Raw genomic sequence first — 19775 nt, 5'->3', positions numbered from 1 at the left:
ATCATTAAGTAAGGGTGACTGTGTACATCTAGTAAGTATAGCCTAAAATGGTAAACTTGTCACAAGAATGTCAGTATGGAAAACCACATAAAATGATAATGATGCTCTCAGTAATTGGAACATCTTCCCACCTGTTTTTAGCACTGATGGAGGATTGAAGGTATTTATAAATGTATGTTTTCAAGCTGATTTACACAAAGTCAGACTGGCGCTGAACCAGACAGATACTAAAGGATACACACAACTGCAAAGAGTTTTTTTGTCTGCAAGAAAGGGATTGTGTCTTGTTTTATAAAAACATCTAAAAGGATTTTCTCTGCCTCTGTTATCTTTCCATGATGTTAATCTTCTCAGTATGAAAAGGCATCCCGATACAAAAGCTCAAAGCAACAGTATCAGCTTCTTTTCTTAGCAGGACTGAGGTCTCAATAAATCTAGATGCAATTTATTTTAATTAATTAATAATAAACTAACAACAATTTAAATAATATTAATTTAATTTATATGTTGGAACTATTTTTATTTATTTATTTATTTTTTAAGTTCCAAAAAAAGTTTTTTCATTAAAAACTTAAAAAGGAAGCTCTAGAATTGACAGTGGCATACAGTCAGAATACTCTCTCTCTCTCTATGGTAAATTTCACTGGAGTTTCTGTGGCTTTCTTTGTTATCTAGGTTTAAAACTCTGTGTTTTTCTCTTTCACGCTCTCCTCGCTGACTTCTCAGAGAGGATTTCTGGGGAACGAGGGGCTTTTGACAACCAACCATAGGGATGCTCTAACTCTTTCTCTCTCCCTCTGCCTCTCTCCGTAGTCCCGTTTGAATGGTGGGACGGGAAGAGGATTGGGGGGGATGGGTGAATGGGGGGCAGGGGGTGGACTATAGGCTCTATTTTTCCATGGACTCCATCCATCTCAACCGCATATTTCTGTCAAGTCCTGGGAGATGAGGCTAATTATCCTGCTATTCATCTTCGCTCTCTTCATCCTAATCTCTCCATCCCTCCCTCCCACTCTCCTTGCACTTCGCTGTATGTGCATACATGTATATGTGTGTGTGTTCCCACATTTCGCCATGTGTCCCTGAGCATGAATGTGTGTTTTCATGCATGCAAGATTGTTTATACGGAAGCTGTTCGTAGCATGATCTCTGCTTTACAATGCTGTCTCATTTAAAGTCCCATAAACAGAAACACCAGTCTGCCGGAGTCAAACCCATTGGAAATCCCTGGACCAGAATTAAGCATGACATGTCTGCGCCTGTGTTCACATCACCAATCTAACAGGCTTCAAATCCCCTTTTCATTCTGCTTTCTCTAGGTTTGTGCGTGCATACGCATTTGATTACCAGCAGCAGATTGGTTTGTTCTGTATAATCCAGGTCGTCTATTATAAAGTCAAAACAAACAAGTGAGATTGGTCCGTATAGATTTCCAAGTTCATATTTGTCATCTTTCTAGAATCTACTCACATCTCCAGACATTTCTTCCCAGGTAATTAGATCACAACACTTAAAAAAGAAAAAATGGAGATAAGATTACCTCTCTCTCGCTCCCCTCTCCCATTATGGTTTCTTTCTCCCCCAGAGCTATTTGACTACTGTATCACAACTTGAAAGTTGTGGAAAGTCCTGAGCTGTCAGGAGGCATCAGAGAGCTGCGGTGCCCTGCGGTGAGACCGTCTCTCCGCGCTGCTAAGATGGAGGCCAGCGCCCTTTCATCCTCTCCTGCAGAAAGACGCTCTTTCATTCTCTCAAAGGTAACACGTCTAACAACATCAAGGTGAGAGAGATTGCAGATGCAGCACAGGAAATTCTGCTGTGCAGCTGGGATGCTGGAAGGAACAAAGAGATAGTGAGAAAATATCAAACACGTGGGGGATTGGTGTAATGAATTTAGATGGTCTATTTAGATACCAGCATCTTGGGGTGAAAAGCCCAGTTTGAAGATTCACAAACCTGAATGAATGACCAGGGCCTTTCCTGATGAGAAATTAATGAGGTCTAGCAGAGTCTATTAAAATGTGTCTCTCTGCTAAATATGATTTTCCTCTTTCAAGGTCATACAAGTAGCAGCAATTTAGATAACTGTGTACTCGTGTAATTAAGCTTTGTAATGTGTAGACAAAGCTCAAACTCCACAGACAGACAAATCAGTGACTAACTCTAGCCTAACTGTATTAAACATGGGCCAGGAAATGTTCTATCTTCAGCAGATTGAAGAGCATTTGGGTACAGTAAATTGAATTGAACTTAATGGAGCTGGGTATATTGAGAAAACACATTGAGAAACACGTTCACTTTGTCAATTAGTCTGAAAAATTCTTGCATTTTGAATAGATTAATATTCAGGATGGACTCCTTAGGGATTAAAATACCTATTACAGAGAACTTGTCATGTATTGTTGTATAACAGTACTCAGAGACATGGGCTACTATAGTAGCCGAAAAATAGTGTGACAAAAGTAGTACGCCTATGTCTGAATTCACAGTACTCATAAAAGAGTAGGCAAAAAGTACTTGGATGACTTATACTATTTCCGGCGAGATTGTGCATACGATGGACACTTTACCATCCCATAAAGAATTTATGAATAGCAAATAATTGACACAACTGACGCTGATAATGACAACATGGCCAGTGTAGTATGTCTGGATTACATTCATATTACACACATTCATACTATATAGAGCATACATTTTTAGCGGTAGTACTTATTCATTATAATTACCTACTCAAGAGAGTAAGCGATTTTGCATGCAGCTATAGTCATATATATATATAAAGTATACTTTATGGACAGTCTACCGTACATACATTTTCATTTGACGGACAGAAAGCTCTCGGACTAAATCTAAAATATCTTAAAACTGTGTTCCGAAGATGAACGGAGGTCTTACGGGTTTGGAACGACATGAGGGTGAGTCATTAAAAGGATAGTTCACCCAAAAATGAAAATATGATGTTTATCTGCTTACCCCCAGAGCATCCAAGATGTAGGTGATTTTATTTCTTCAGTAGAACACAAATGATGACTTTTAACTCCAACCGCTGCCGTCTGACAGTGGTATAATGCAAGTCAGCGGGAACTTGGACTATAAGAGTAAATAAAACACGACAGACAAATCCAAATTAAACCCTGCGGCTCTTGACGACACATTGATGTCCTTAGACACGAAGCGATCAGTTTGTGCGAGAAACCGAACCGTATTTATATAATTTTTTTACCTCTAATACACCTCTATGTCCAACGCGCTCTGACAGCTGCAGTGATGCCTCGCTCTCATTGAAGTAAATTCGCGAGACATCACTGCCGCTGTCAGACCAAACGAATCGAGTGATGAATGCAGTTGGACATAGTGGTGTATTAGAGGTAAAAAATGATATAAATACTGTTCGGTTTCTCGCACAAACTGATCGTTTCGTGTCTAAGGACATCAGTGTGTCGTCACGAGCCGAAGGGTTTAATTTGGATTTGTCTGTCGTGTTTTATTTACTCTTATAGTCCAAGTTCCCGCTGACTTGTTAAAAATCATCATTTGTGTTCTACTGAAGAAACAAAGACACTTACATCTTGAATGCGCTGGGGGTAAGCAGATTTTTGGGTGAATTAACCCTTTAAATATGGGCACTTTTATGTTCAGAAGATTTTTTTTTAAAGCTTGTAAGTTTCAATTTATATATAAAAGGTCACATTAAAGCTGTTTTTATGCCTTTATCATTTATTGTTGCTACTTTTCAAATGCATTTTATGTATAGATTTCATTGTTTTGCCCTTACCTGAGACTAAGACTATCCCTACTTCATAAAATGTAAAAAGAAATTACATTTAAAAAACTATGATAATCTAAAAAGAGTGACATAAACATAAACCTTTTCAATATTTATGTGTGAAATTGATTTATATCAATTATTGTCTAAGTCATCACAGCCAACAATTTTTAAAGCTTTTTTTTTAATTTTTAAAGTTTTTGACGAAGGAGACAAAAGTATTAGTGAAGAGTATTCTTGGGATTAATTATGAGACGTATGATATGTGTGGTGAGAGCTGTGAGAACGGAGCTAGGCTGGTGACGTGAGTGCTAATGAGCAGCACCTGTGTGCCACAATATGTTAATAAAGAGAAAAAATAGGCCTGAATATCAAAATAACTGAAATAAAGTAATTTCTAATAAGATGTAATTTTGTCAAATTATACAAAATGTGAAAATGCTTAATTGTGTTTATTAGGATATATAAAATGTATGCTAACTGTTAAAGGGTTAGTTTACCTCAAAATGAAAATTATGTCTTTAATTACTCACCCTTATGTCGTTCCAAACTTGTAAGATTTTTGTTCATCTTCAGATTGAGGATGAAGATCACAAATGAAAATATTTTTGTCTCTCCATTGACTGCCTTTGCAACGACCACTTTAACGCTTCAAAAAGATCATATAGAGATTGTAAAACTAATCCATATGAATCAAGCAGTTTAGTCCAAATTTTCTGAAGAGACTCAATTGCTTTTTATGATGAAAAGATTTAATTTACTCGCATGTAAACATTGACACAAGCAGAAGCTCGAACATGAATAACACTCAAGAACAAAACTCTTCCGGAAGCTCAATCGTGCTGCGTAACCAATGAGGTTCATTCTCGTGTGTTTGAGTTTCCGGAAGAGGTTTCTGAAGATGAACGAAAGTCTTATGAGTTTGGAACGACATGAGGGGGAGTAATTAATGACAGAATTTTAATTTTGGGGTGAACTAAACCTTTGCAAGGCAAATTTTTCAGCAGTTTTATTACATTTCCATGCTATTAAAACCATATAGAATGACAGAATTCTCTTGTGATGAATGTATACAGACTCTCAGACATTGTTGGTGAACAAATTTACAAAGTGGTGGAAAGTGTGTTTGTGAAATTTCTTTTCTGAAAGTCCACAAGATTTCAATGCTAAGTGAGTAAACATGCGCATATGTGTAGGTGTGGGTGTGCAAATAGCATTTTTAGGAAGATGAATAGAAAGACAGGCTGAGAGTGTAGCATAGCCTTTAGCCTCATAATCCTACTTACAATGCAAAGAGAGCCCTGAACTTACCAGAAAAACACTGCTTGTCTGCCTGCCTCCTGCTGAGACCAGAGAATATGGACGCTTGATGGTTGGTACGTCAGCACGTGGGGCCCACACCAGTACAAACTCCGTCACACTTGAGTACAAAGACACAGTAAAGGGGAAATTAACAAATATCTTTAGGATACATCTGTTTTTCAAAACCCCATAAGTTGGAACATTTTGCCATCACTTTTTAATCACAAATCAGGAAAAAGCTGAAAAATCATTTAAGGGAATGTTAGGAATTAATGCCTCTGAGATGATTTTCAATGCAATTTTCACCCAACAATCCAGAATAATGAAGTTTTATAGTGCAGCTGCTTGCATCAGGTTGTACAGGTACCGAGTGATTTATGGCTCTTCTCTGTGATGTGGTTTAGTTGAAGGGTTGTCATTTATGCTATTCCTTATCTCTGTCCCGGCCTGTCAAACATACCAGCCTGCTGGCTCCGTGTCGAGCGTTTGCATGTCTCAGAGATGGGAAGTTGTCAGGGAGTGACGAGACAGAGGTGAAACAAAATCTACAAGCCCAATTCCCGGTTGAGTCTGTCTTTGTTGTCAAAGAGTGACGGCTAATGAAGTGTGAGATATTTACTTTTGTTCTTTCTGAGTAAATGAAATAGTTTCTCTTGTGCAGTGTTTTCTGTTCTCTAACATTTTATGATATGTTTAACCACAAAACACCATTTTTCATCTGCTCAGAAAGCTATATCTTCATTCATGTATGCATGTGAATTAAATTAGGTGTCTGCGCTCCAATGCAATACATCAACACTAAAATTACAGAGCTTACTCATAATCATAACATTTGAATCTGGAAAAAATCTCAGAGATGACACACTTTAAACCAAAACACACTTAGTTTATGTAAAAAGCTATGATTATTACTATCTCACCTGGAAAAACACTAAAAAAGGACACTTTCCATTAATGCTGAATGTTTTCTCTGGCTGTAAAACTCTACAGAAAGTCCCTAAAGGACATACCATCTTCTGTTTCCGCTGCATATCTACGAAAGGTTCTGGTAATGAAAACAGTAGTCGTATAACACATAGATGTAGGGGCTGAGACACCTGTTTGGTGCTGGAAGTCAACAGGGGAGGAAGAGCAGGTAATAAGCACCTGACACAGAGAGAGGCAGCTGTCAGAAACAGTAAGGCTGTCCAGAGGCCAGTATAATGAGGTGTGTTCTGAAGGAAATGCTCCAAGTGTAATTAGGGTCCAGCTAACTCTGTAGCCAGCGGCTGTCAACTGCCTATATTTCATCATAATAAATCTGCTGGACTCAAGGCCATGGAAACAAGAAGAAAAAAATAGTGTTTGAAATATGTTGTCAGATCAGTGCTGAACCAATAAAATTATCAGCGGGGATGAGGAGACTCACTGAGACAGCTGGAAAATGTGAGCAATAAAACAAGTGTAAGATATTTTAGCTTAGGCAAACACAACAACAGAGCATTTTAGAGCCTAAAATTTTAATGTAAAAAAAAACAAGCACTTGAAATTGAAAGAACATAAATTATATGGTATTTAATGATCTGTAGATTACATTTAATCGATTACACTTTTATACAACATTTGTAATTGTTTTGTAAAAAATGTCTTTTTGGCAGTGTACCTGTTTGCATTTGGCCTGAAGGTGTCACCAGAGTGCATTGTTTCAAGTGCTTCGATTTCGAAAAGCATTGGGTGTGGTCGACTTGAAGAGGCGCTGCCCAGACTGATAGGTGTATGACATCAAAGTGCTGCACGAGCGATTTGAAAGCGTACGAAGCGTCTGCTCTCTAATTGCTCTCGTGGTACTTTGATGTCACCGATTGGTCTGAACAGCGGCGCTTCAAGTCGAACAGACCTCAGCTGCATCCGAAATTGCATACTCTTGTGTAGGTACTTATTTACATCTACTAAAAAAGAATGTTCTATATAGTATGAATGTAATCCGGATTTACTACATTCACCATATTGTCATGTGACCTACCAGCCTCAGTTGCGTCGCCTCACTACCCTACACAAATCCTCTCCTGTGGCCTCATGGGATAGTAAAGTGTCCAGTATGCACACTTCAGAATCACACCAGAAATAGTATGTCATCCAGGTACTTTTTGCCTACTCTTTAGAGTACTGTGAATTTGTATATATACTTCTTGTTACCTTCTGTTTTCACCTATTATATAGTAGGGAAGTATGTGATTTCGGATGCAGCCCTAGTGTTTCTCCCGTCACTACTTTCATCTCTTTCGTATCACACCACGGACTCACTTAAAGGATTAGTTCACTTTCAAATTAAAATTTCCTGATAATTTACTCACCCCCATGTCATCCAAGATGTTTATGTCTTTCTTTCTTCAGTCAAAAAGAAATTAATTTTTGATTAAAACATTCCAGGATTTTTCTCCATATAGTGGACTTCAATGGCCTCCAAACGGTTGAAGGTCAAAATTACAGTTTATAGCAATCCCAGACTAGAAATATGGGTCTTATCTAGAGAAACCATTGCTCCTTTTCTAAATTTTTCTTTTACATTTTATACATTTTAACCATAAATGCTCATCTTGAACTAGCTCTCTTCTTCTTCTCTATTAGAATTCCAGCAGTGTAGACACTGCTAAATGTATTACTGCCCTCCACAGGTCAAAGTTTGAACTAAATTGTCATATACAATAATGCTAGTGCAATCAGTTGCACCATTCGAAATCCTTCACTCCGAAGGTCCCTTTGTAGTGGGCAGTTTTGAGCACTTTGGTTTGGAATGATCCTTCAATATGGCAGCCATAGTTATTTTCACTCCGAAGTGCCCTTCGGAGGGCGATATATCCCGTTTGGAATGCACTGCAAGATGAGCATTTATTGTTAAAACTTTTTTTAAGCGATGGTTTCTCTAGATAAGACCCTTGTCTGGGATTGTGTAGAACGTTTTGAAGCTGCAACGAAAGTGTAATTTTGACCTTCAACCGTTTGGACGCCATTGAAGTCCACTATATGGAGAAAAATCCTGAAATGTTTAAATCAAAAACCTTAATTTCTTTTCGACTGAAGAAAGAAAGCCATAAACATCTTGGGTGACATGGGAGTGAGTAAATTATCAGGAAATTTTAATTTGAAAGTGAACTAATCCTTTAATGGATGCATCCTAGTGAGGGTGTGTCCTTCTTGAGTCCTCAGCATTAAATACTAGAATGAGGAATGTGTGCAAAGCACTCTGGGTAATTTAAGGGTATGAAGGATACTCTTGATGCATCCTTCAAAATGAGCTGAATGAGGGATGCGAAAAGAAGGCAGCTTTCCAAGGATACTTCAAATTTGAGACGGTCTTCAGCGGCATGTGAGATATGCAGTCTTACTAGGACGCAGCTTTCCTTTTGAGAAGCACCCATTGTTGTTTCATACAAACGTAGGCTTACCTGGTGGCTGGCACCACCTTGCGTTCCAGTCACCAGTTGTAGTGAAAGTGAAGTCAGAGAACTTCCATTTTTATTTTACTGTAATACTGTTGCACGGCCGTTAGATATATATGCTGTAGTTGAATATTTTACTTAGAGGAAACTTTAATGCAGTTAAGATTATTAAATAATTTCAACTCAAATCAGTATTTCATGTCCATGTATTTATTTGGTAAGTAGCCATGTAATGGCAATAGATTGACTTACTGTACATTACCTCTAATCTAGTAAACAAATACATATATATATATATTTTCCTTTAGAATGCAGTGCCAACCACCATCATCGGCACTGTGGGAATTCACATAGTGGCACTGGAATATGAGGGTGAACAAAAGCCTGTGGTGGCAGAGGAGCACAAAAGCACAGGCTGAAGCATCATAAGGGATGGATACGTTCCCATAAAGCTGGAAGACAAAACAGAGAACCACAGGGGAACAGATGCAGCAGATTTATTTACTCTCCACCTTTAGACTGCAGCATGAAGTCACACATATGTAAAATACAGTGAAAAATGAGCCATTTGCACATGAAAAGTTATGGAATTTTACAGTAATTCATTCAAATCACCATGGTGAGGAATTTATCAAGATATGTTTTCATGTCTCCCCAACAAACAATTTGTCCTTAATAAAGCCTGCTTCAGTGACTCAGATTTGAAGTATTATGCAGTATAAATATCATCAGAATATGGTTTAGAAATGTAGATAGGAAATTTCTTTGTCTTTCATTCCAGCAGCTTTGATGATGCTTTTTCCTGTACTGTTACAGAATTACCACACCCAAAAACGTGTGAGCACACACAGATGCCCTCTTCTGGTCAGGTTGGGGTCTGGTCTCTCAAAGTGAAATTTTGAATCATTTTGAATATTCTAATATGTTACTGCTATTGTATTTCATTTTAATCAGATATTGTACAGCAGGTTAGTCAAAAATAAAGCATGCATTTATTTATAACCACTGTCTATGAATTAAAAAGAAAACTTACAGTCTGCATAAATATTTGTCATATTTAAAAACCTCTGTAAGACAGTAACACCGTTTTTTAAGGAAGGCTTGTTGACATTTTTCAGATAGATATACATAAATGAATATTAACAAACAATCTCATCCTTTAGGATCATTTTTGTTCACACTACACTAAACATTTGTAAAAGGTTTCACTGAAGATCTATGGCTTTTATTGATACATCTGATGATCTGAGGCTTCTTTGGATGGACAATGGGAGAAAGGTGTCAGCCAATTCAAAGTGTAGTCCCTGTAAAACAAAATATGAGACGTTGCTTTGTCATATTGTCAGATTTTTTTTTTCAAAACAGTGAGCATATTTTGTAAATTTTAATCTATATTCTTGTTTTGATAATACTGAACATATCATTGTGTATGTAATTTGTCTAAGGATGAGAGAAGAGCCTGAGAGAGGACCTGTTGATTTTTTGCCCTTTCCTCTTCTGAAACTCTTCCTCATCCACTGTCCACACCGCCCCAGTCCTCCCGTCCACCCGCACAAAGCATTTGTGGAGACTAAGATTGTGTCGCACAGCATTCTGAGAAAAAGGATGAAGCAGTTATAAATCATAAAATAATTTTACATTCATATGAATTAGGTCTAGTGAGATTATTCAGCATGATTTTATCATGTCAACAGTGGCACCATGTGGACAAAAATAAAATGTCTTGAAGTGCTTTGTGCTAAAGGTAGGAGCTTATTTGTTTTAAAGGTGCCCTAGATTCAAAAATTGAATTTACCTCGGCATAGTTAAATAACAAGAGTTCAGTACATGGAAATGACATACAGTGAGTCTCAAACTCCATTGTTTCCTCCTTCTTATATAAATCTCATTTGTTTAAAACACCTTCGAAGAACAGGCGAATCTCAACATTGACTGTTACGTAACAATCGGGGTGTACGCCCCCAATATTTGCATATGCCAGCCCATGTTCCCAACATTATGAAAGGCATTAGACAAGGGCAGCCAGTATTAACGTCTGGATGTGCACAGCCGAATCATCAGACTAGGTAAGCAAGCAAGGACAATGGCGAAAAATGGCAGATGGAGCAATAATAACTGACATGATCCATGATAACATGATATTTTTAGTGATATTTGTAAGTTGTCTTTCTAAATGTTTCGTTAGCATGTTGCTAATGTACTGTTAAATGAGGTTAAAGTTACCATCGTTTATTACTGTATTTACGGAGACAAGAGCAGTCACTATTTTCATTTTTAAACACTTGCAGTCTGTATAATGCATAAACACAACTTCATTCTTTATAAATCTCTCCAACAGTGTAGCATTAGCCATTAGCCACGGAGCACAGCCTCAAATTCATTCAGAATCAATGTAAATTTCCAAATAAACACTGTACTTACGCGATTAGACATGCTGCATGACGAACACTTTGTAAAGATCCATTTTGAGGGTTATATTAGCTGTTTGAACTTTTTTTATGTTGTTTAAGGCAAGCGCGAGCTCTTGGGGCGTGGAGCACCAGATTTAAAGGGCCACACACCCTGAATCGGCTCATTTCTAATTATGCCCCAAAATAGGCAGTTAAAAAAATAAATTAAAAAAATCGATGGGGTATTTTGAGCTGAAACTTCACAGACACATTCAGGGGACACCTTAGACTTATATTACATCTTTTAAAAAAACGTTCCAAGGCACCTTTAATTAAGCCAAATCATACGGCATTAAATCAGATACACAAGTGAACCATTCAGTCTCTCATTAAAAAAATAAAAATAAATTGAGTTTTTGAGCTAAACAGAAATGGGACTGTTTCTAGTTCTCAGACTCATAGTTAGTTGGCTGCGACAGCATGTTTGGTACCTTCCATGTAGGAGAATTATGACGGAAATAGAAAAACATCCTTGTGAACCAATTGTAGATTTCGTTTAATGTCCGCTGTTTCTCTGGGGCTTCCAAGATTGACTGTATAAATAAATAATACATTTTACACATATAATACATATACATTTCTATATTTTAAAATGACCATTAAAATGTATTAGATATATATATTCCTTCTTACCCATCTGATTAGAAAAGCATATGTATATGGAGGTCGTATATTGGCATATTTATAGTATTCGATGCTGTTAACGAAATCTGTAAGTGGCAGAAAACCAAATAACTAAAAAACAGAACATCACATAATAATTCTCGGAAATTGAGCACAGACACTCATATGTGCATTGTGCCTTATGTAAGGCGCTGTGTGTTTTGCTGAGAGCGCAAAGTGCACAGCCGGGTAATGCAAATGAGTCAGTCATTTTCGAAAACATACTTGCACAATGCACAGCAAATGCAAAATCAAGGTTTTATAATAGAAGGTTTATGAGCAAGATCTCCAGCTGTGGCTGTGTGAACTACTTTTGGTCCAGATCTTAGGCAGCCTTTGTGGTCTGCAAGCATGCCAACTGTAACAACAGGAAACAAGCAATATCACAACTTCAACTGTAGTCATAGTGGTAGACCACCAACTTTCTACTGTCTGGTCAATAACATAAAGGGAAAGGAAGTAAACAAAAGATGGGTGTGACCTTCTCATTGTAAACCATGTTGAATGGTAACCTTCACCATTTCAGTTCCGCTTGATTGGATTGTTTTTGTTTAAAGAAACTCTTAAGCTAGATTGTGTGTTTAGGGGCACGGCAAGATGTGTATTTTAGGTTTTAGCAGGTTTTACCTGGCATCAGGTGTGGTGGGGGTATGTGCCAGGGTTCCTGTCGTACCGGTGCTTCACTTGCTCTCTCTGTCCTGCCATCTGGCTCCCCCAACGGGGGCAAATTTAGTGCCAGCGGCCTCAACCGGCCTGAAGCAACTCCCTGATAAAGAAATCAGCTCTTAATATGAGAGGGGCATTGAGCACAGCTATAGATTGCCATAGACATCTTGAAATGAGTACAACTGCACTTTGTATAGATTTACTGCCTTTTTATGAAATCACAAAAAGGAAATGTTGTGTTCACAATGAGAATCACTATTTCTTTATGCTCTCACGAAACTTGTGGCAGGCTTAAAGAGTATTCTGAAGAGTCTTACAGTACATGTCGAGATGCATTCAAAGAGCTGAAGATGGATCTGCATGGCGTGAAGTTTCTGCTTCTCCTGAATAAGCTGAAGTCATCACATAGAGCACATTAGAGCCAGTGGGTTCTCAAACCACTTTTACCAAAATGTTTGATTCTTTTGGGTTCACACTCAATGACTCAAAACCAATGAAACCATGATTCACTTTCAACGCCTCATTCATAATGACTGATGATGATCATTGTTGCACAAAGCAAGACTTGAGAGTGCTGCTTGTAAGAGATAGTATCACTGATGTACCTGATTCTCCATGTGATGTACCAGGTCTTGCTGAACGCGCCATTGTGCAATAGTTTTCTCATCTGTGCTGTGTTCTCGGTTCAGATGTCTAGAATCAAAAGTGGTGTCTTTCAGTTTGAAAATGATAAGTATCTAAGGGAAGCTCACTTACGTTATTTCAGATATTGGAATAAAATACAGACTTACCTCAAAAAATGTGTGTACTCTTCAAAGACTTTATCACAGCCTGGCCAGCGACATTGTCCATTTACATAAAGAGAGCTGGATCTCTGCATCTCTGTCTGGACAGGGCTGAGGAGGACACACGAAGGATGTGAATATACTTACTGATGAACATTTATTATCTTTATGATTTATTTTCAATGATACTTACCTGTGATGGTGTAAGCTGGGAGATTGTTTCCTCTGCTGACTTGATTCAGGAACAGCTTGTATGGAAATCTGTGCACCGTGACCGGCGTCTTTTCTTCTGTTCATGGCTGCTGAGTGACTGTCATTTGCTAAAGAATGAGGTAAAACGGTGCACAATTTATTCATTTTTTCAGCTACTATTATATTATATAGTCTTTGTATTTAGTATATAAATAATATATTTTTTTTAAAACAATATAACTCATATAAGATCAATTAAAATGTATTTAAATAATTTAAGTCATGAGTATTTTTGTATTTATAATATATATATATATATATATATATATATATATATATATATATATATATATATATATATATAGCGTATTATATATTCTCATATTTATATTTAATTTATATACATTTGAGGTCGTCAAACATTTATATACCTCTTGTAGTATCTACAAAATGTTAAAACTTAATAATAATAACAATACTACTATTACCAATTATTTTTAGTTGTAGTAGTAGTAACAACTTAATATAAGGAAATTTAGTTATTATTCTGTTTTGTGGACAATATTTAAACATCTGTTATGTGAAACAGCTTATTTATGGTTATACAGGGAAAAATGCAATTTTTATGATCCCTCTTTTTTTCTTTTACAAAAATGATCAACATTTTGCAGATTCTACAAAGACAGCACCTCCTTCAGAGAGTTGAAAAACTTTTGTTTTATTTCTTTTGAACCTTTTTTGAGTCGAAAAACTTTGAAGAGGTTACATACAACAGTGTATGTGTTGTTGCTTGACAGAACATGTACATATATGGAATATAATGATATCTCTGAGGACTTCGCTACTTTGACTATGTCGAGAAAAATGTAAAGTTTGAATAATTCATTGGACCACACACCCTGAAGCAGGAGAGCCGTAGAGCGCAGTACAGACGGCCTGATCTGGCCAGCTCGAGAATTCTGAAACACTAGCTGAAGAAAATGCATCCGTTCCTCATCACCAGCTCTCTGCACACGTACACAAACACACAGAGAATCACGCCAACACCCTCTCCACAATAAAGGCAATTCACTGAAAGCTTCATGTAGCTTTTAAACATCCGTAGCTTATTAATCTACCTGGCATGGTGGATGTTTTAAGTATGCTGAGTTTCTGGATGGAGCAGTATGGCTGAGCTGGACTGGTGCCGCTGTCTGAGGGGCAGAATTCTACAGAAATATATATTGCAGTTCATATAGCAAGAAAACTAAAAACACATCTATACATAAAATGATTTGGAATCTTCAGAAAATGCAGTGTAAATGATATGCAAACAGCCTGTAAAAGGGCTTGTCTTCATTTTTAAGGCATTGTTACAGAAAGTACCAGAAAATGAAGCTCACTCACAGAACGTACAGCAGACGAAAGATCTTCCACGCACTGGGGTGAAGAACGTTTGCTTATCAGAGGGGGAGATGCGTCATGCTCTTCTTTTAGTTGTGGCTGTCGTTCATTTTCTCTCCCACTCACCCTCTTGTCACTTTCTCTCTCAGACTGAGGCATTCCTGAAGTCAAGAGTTTGACAAAGACTGAAAATTGATGTACAGCGTCACATTTCACATAATGCATAATTGGAAGAGACAATGAAACAATTAGCTTAACTTTAGCTTTTTAACTATATTTTTGGTTAAGGTTAAATTAGTGTTATATTTTTCTATATTAGACTATCTAGGAATATAATTGCTTAATTTTTTTTTTATTTACCTTTTGTATTGGATTGGATTGTATGCATGTATGTATATGTATATATTTATGTAAGGTGTAATCACTGGGATTTTTTTAATCAACTATCTTATATTACTTTAATTATTAGGAACATATCTCTTTTACATTATTTTGTTTTTACATTATTCTGTTACCTTAAATCCACCATGTTGTTGTCGTTTTCGGGCATCACAAGTGTATGCCTTATTTGAAAACTAAATAAACTAAAAAAAAAAATAATACTGTATTTTAATAATACATGTATTTCATATATGAGAAGTGGTTTCATTAATTTGAAACCACATTTACAAATACAGTTCTAAATTGATCAAATAATTCAAATGAAATCTAAAACTTCTGTTTTATATATCAATCCACTGACCCCTTCATTATCCTCATGAACCTGAATTGATTCCTCAATTTATCTAATTATGATGATGAATTAAAGGGTTGGTTCACCCAAAAATGAAAAAAATTGCAATTACTCACCCTCATTTCGTTCCAAACCCATAAGACATTCGTTTATGAAATAAAATATTTTTAAAGAAATCTGAAAAATCTGTCCCTCCATTGACAGATACGCAACTACCGCTTTGAAGCTTCAAAAAGTTAATAAAGAGATCGTAAAACTAATCCATATGAATCGAACGGTTTAGTCCAAATTTCCTAAAAAGGACTTTATATGATGAACTGATTGAATTTAGGCTTTTATTCAAATATAAAAATTGATCAGCGAACATAAACAGAAGCTCAACTGTACCTGCTTGACGCAAGAACAAACCTGCATTGATGAATGCTTAAATGTAAAGCTTAAATTAAATCTGTTCATCATATAGGCTACAGCGATCGTGTTTCTTCAGAAAATTTGGACTAAATCGTTCAATTCATATGGATTAGTCTTATGATCTCTTCATGAACTTTATTAAGTGTCAAAGTGGAGTCAATGAAGGACAGAAATCTGTCAGATTTCATAAAAAAATATCTTCCTTTGTTTTTTGAAGATGAAGATGAAAGTCTTACAGGTCAGGAACGGCATAAATGGTGACAGAAAAGTAACTTTTAGGTGAACTACCCCTTCAAATATGTTGGAAATGTACGCAAAAATGGCAAGCCTTAAAAATGTAGGCTACTATAGAGAAGGTGAAAGACATATTATGGACATTCACAGAAAACCAAGAGGGAAAATAAGGAAGGTGCTGATATGATTCTATGAAGTTGCATTTAAAAGGAATGTTTGGCATGCATGTAAGGAATATGAGTCCCAGGAACACAGACCATCTTATGGGGCAATTATGGGTTGAGCTTCTGTTTATGCTCGCTGATCAATGTTTATATGCAAACTGGGTGAGATTAGTAGTATTCAATGTAACTACGTGTGAACAGACTACATAATTTACACAAGCCACAAGACCATAATCATTTCTGACAAATCTCTAACCTCTTACTCCATTTTTTTTGGTTAAAGTCTCCAGAAAAACCTAAACATGAGAGTTGCTTGAATGTGAACCCAAAATGTGCGTGACATCTGTCTGTCATACAAGATACAAACCTCTCCCACCTCAGGAAACCACACAAACACACTTTGCATTTTGCAAAAACATGCACAAAAGAAGCAACCCAGGAACAGGATAAGGGATATAAGACAACAATAGAATGTGGTTGATAATGTTATTGAGGCTGAGTTGAGATCAGAGCATCTATGACAATAAAATGATTCGTTTTTATGCATACTTCTGTACGATAGAAAAACATCAAATGCAAGAAAATGAAATTCTAAATAAAAATGAAATCATTTGGATGTCGTCTGTTAAGAATAAAAACAACAAAAATATAATGCTTGCATTGTTATTCTAATCAGTCGCTTTTCTAGACAATGTGTCTATCACTCCATATGTAATTTTGCTTTCAGGTTCACACAGCTCAGCGATGGAATATTACTCACTATCTCGCTTGATTCTTTTTCCTCTTTTCACATAATTGTAGCTCAAGACAAAAAATCTAAGTGAAACTACATATAGGAATCAATATATGTAATTTTTTCCCATCTCTACCACATGAAACAAGTTGAAAAACTGCTAGTCTTTGTAAAATCAGGATGTTATCCAAAAAAAAAAAAAAAAAAAAACTGAGAAAAAACAAACAAACAAAATGACTCAAAGTGACCATAACTTTATCTCTTTTATCCTCCTACACTCATATTTCCATTGTTTGAATGTTTGGCGGTGTAGGTGCAGTAAACATACACAGTTCCAAATCATTTATCTCAATTTCATGTGCAACATGCATGGTATCGTATTGCATCATTATTTGCTTGGTTAACATTTTTAAAATATTGTTCAAATATACAAAGTAGGGGTTAAAAAAATTATAATAGTCCCATAATTCAAGAAGTTTTTTCTTTGAAAAAATAAGCATGCATTATGCAACATAATCATATTATGTGAATGCAGATTTGAGTATCCATACAAATTTTGGATACTTTGGAAATGTAATCCAATGCGGTCACATCTAAGGCCTACATACTTTGCTACCAAAGTTGTCATTAAATGACAGGCACTATTAAATCATGTATATTTCAGAAACAAGCAAGTAAATATTTACCAGCTTTCTTTACCTTGCGACTTTGTAGTCAGCCGTTGTCTTCCTGTGCTCTTCTGGTTAAAAACGAGAGTGAAAGGATCTTTATAGGATAAAAAATGACAATCTGAAAAAAGAGAGAGATAAAATCTCACATCAAAGGAGTAAATGCAATGTTATATTCTTCAGTTTATATCAAAGAACATTGTTTATGATATGAGGTTATGTAATTGTTCTATGAATGGCAACGGACGCACCAGTAACTATAGACCATCTAACACGTCAGTCTGCAGGGGTTGAGCACAAGTTCTCTTGTGTAAGATTAAAGACAATTTATATTAGCCTAAAACAAATGCTTTACGTTATGTTAAAGTGTCTGGCTAAGAAAGGTCAGCACAATATTAAAAGAAAAAAGGCTTGTACATTTTCATATTTTGAGATTTTGAGACAAAATATTTTTTAAAGATAATGCATTGTATTTTTTTTTTTTACTTATGAATAACAAATTACAACAAAATTACAAAACGTTTTAATACAATTTTGTGCTGCTTTATAGCCTATGGCATAGTTTGCTAATAAAATGTCTCATTTCTGCTATGTCACATTATAACAGAAATACAGGACATGTTCACACATTACAAGAAAAAACACAAATTATTTATACCCTAAGATCTGAATATATATATATATATATATATATATATATATATATATATATATATATATATATATATATATATATATATATATATATATATATATATATATATATATATATATATATATATATATATTAAATAATATATATTATTCACTGGTCACTATGGTCCTAATTTCCAGCAGAGATGGAGATTAGTACATAAAGGGTAAAAAAAAGGTTTCCATACATAAGCAACTATATCGTGCAACACTTGTGTTAAGTTGTAGGAAAAATCTAATTTACGCTTAAGCAAACTGTTAACGCTTAAGTAGATAAGCATCCTCTCTCACGGAATAGTTTCCAAAGAGCTGAAGTGCATATTAAGACTCACCTGAAGTTGCCACCTTCCCACATAGAATGTGTCATTGCAAGTAGTCAGTATCCAGCACCTTTTTATACTCAGAAAATACTCAGTGTCATCACAAAGGAAACTGGCATGTTCCACAAACAATATGTTGAGGGTATTCATAAACAACTCTTGAGTTTGACAGAAACACCTTAGTGAAAAGGTGTTTATTTGTCGTCAACCGGTGAATAGCATATTGATAAAGTAATAAAAATCATACAGAATCCCACACATCAATTCATCACTGACTTTTAAATTTCCTGAGAGCATCTTTTGTGCATCATTTTGAATTATACATTAATATGAATTTTTTTTTTACATATGTTTAAGGGTGAAAATGCATAAAATGTTGTCCTGGGGCTGAAAATCCTTAATTATCTGTGACATTACAAAAACAACAACAACATCAACAATGATGATATTAATAATAATAAAAAGAATAATCATAAAGACTTATGATCATTATCATTTTGATTGTGAATCTTTTTCCCTCCAGTTCTCTTTACGGTACTGACCAATGTAAACGGAATATAAATAACAACTGCTCCCAAGAAATGACATAAAGGTTTACATAAATATTTAGCTCTACATATATGGCATTCAGTGCATGATTCCTAAAAATGTAATTGTATGTATATCGCATGTAATATTCGCTGCATCCTTGTGTGCCACTATCATAACTATAAAGAAGAGAAAATCATTATCTGTCTTATGAAGAAATGTATGTGTTAACAATTTCCTACTGCCGTGCCCTATATATCAGTTGCTTTATTGTCATATTCTTTACAGTTTGTACAGTTTGTGGTATAAGAAGAAGCAGAGCTACAGACAGTAAATGTACATGTTCAAAACCTGTTCGAACCTATATGACTTTCTTTCTTCTGTGGAACATAAAAGCATGTATTCTGAAAAATTAAAAATGGAAAAAGAAAAGAGATATTTAGATTTTTTTTTTTTTTTTTTGTTCATAAAATGTTTGAACACCAATATTTTCCACAATATCTTCTTTTGTGTTCTGCAGAGGAAATAAAGTCACGCACAAGTTTGGAACAACATGAAGGTGAGTAAATCATGAGAGAATTTTCCTTTTAATGTGCTGTTTGTATATGTCGATGGACATGATATATGTTCATTATTTTACATTGTAATATATCCTAAGTAAG

The 19775-nt window shown here is 35.7% G+C and overlaps 1 protein-coding gene across 1 annotated transcript; it reads right to left on the bottom strand.

The window, feature by feature from the left end:
* Positions 1-8704: 8704 nt before the first annotated feature.
* On the bottom strand, positions 8705-18611 carry foxp3b (forkhead box P3b). Its single transcript, XM_067393694.1, has 14 exons — positions 18598-18611; positions 17604-17693; positions 14612-14790; positions 14365-14454; positions 14145-14253; positions 13248-13374; positions 13061-13165; positions 12875-12962; positions 12587-12661; positions 12231-12369; positions 11574-11650; positions 11372-11473; positions 9962-10083; positions 8705-9794 (listed from the first exon to the last, which is right to left on the bottom strand). The coding sequence occupies exons 3-14, from the start codon at positions 14786-14788 to the stop codon at positions 9716-9718; spliced, it is 1290 nt and encodes a 429-aa protein (XP_067249795.1). The 5' UTR covers positions 14789-14790; positions 17604-17693; positions 18598-18611; the 3' UTR covers positions 8705-9715.
* Positions 18612-19775: the final 1164 nt, after the last annotated feature.

The sequence above is a fragment of the Chanodichthys erythropterus genome, chromosome 9 (genome assembly GCF_024489055.1).
Source record: "Chanodichthys erythropterus isolate Z2021 chromosome 9, ASM2448905v1, whole genome shotgun sequence".
Taxonomy (NCBI): Eukaryota; Metazoa; Chordata; class Actinopteri; order Cypriniformes; family Xenocyprididae; genus Chanodichthys; species Chanodichthys erythropterus.
Note: the sequence above shows the minus strand (reverse complement) of the source record. Positions and strands in the feature narration are given on the sequence as shown.

Excerpts from the sequence above, each read along its gene's own strand:
- foxp3b (XM_067393694.1), bottom strand. The coding sequence starts at position 14,788 with ATGCCTCAGTCTGAGAGAGAAAGTGACAAGAGGGTGAGTGGGAGAGAA. Across the intron at positions 14,254-14,364 it reads TAAAACATCCACCATGCCAG|AGAGCTGGTGATGAGGAACG; the intron begins GTAGATTAATAA and ends GTACGTGTGCAG. Across the intron at positions 12,963-13,060 it reads GAGTACACACATTTTTTGAG|ACATCTGAACCGAGAACACA; the intron begins GTAAGTCTGTAT and ends TTTTGATTCTAG.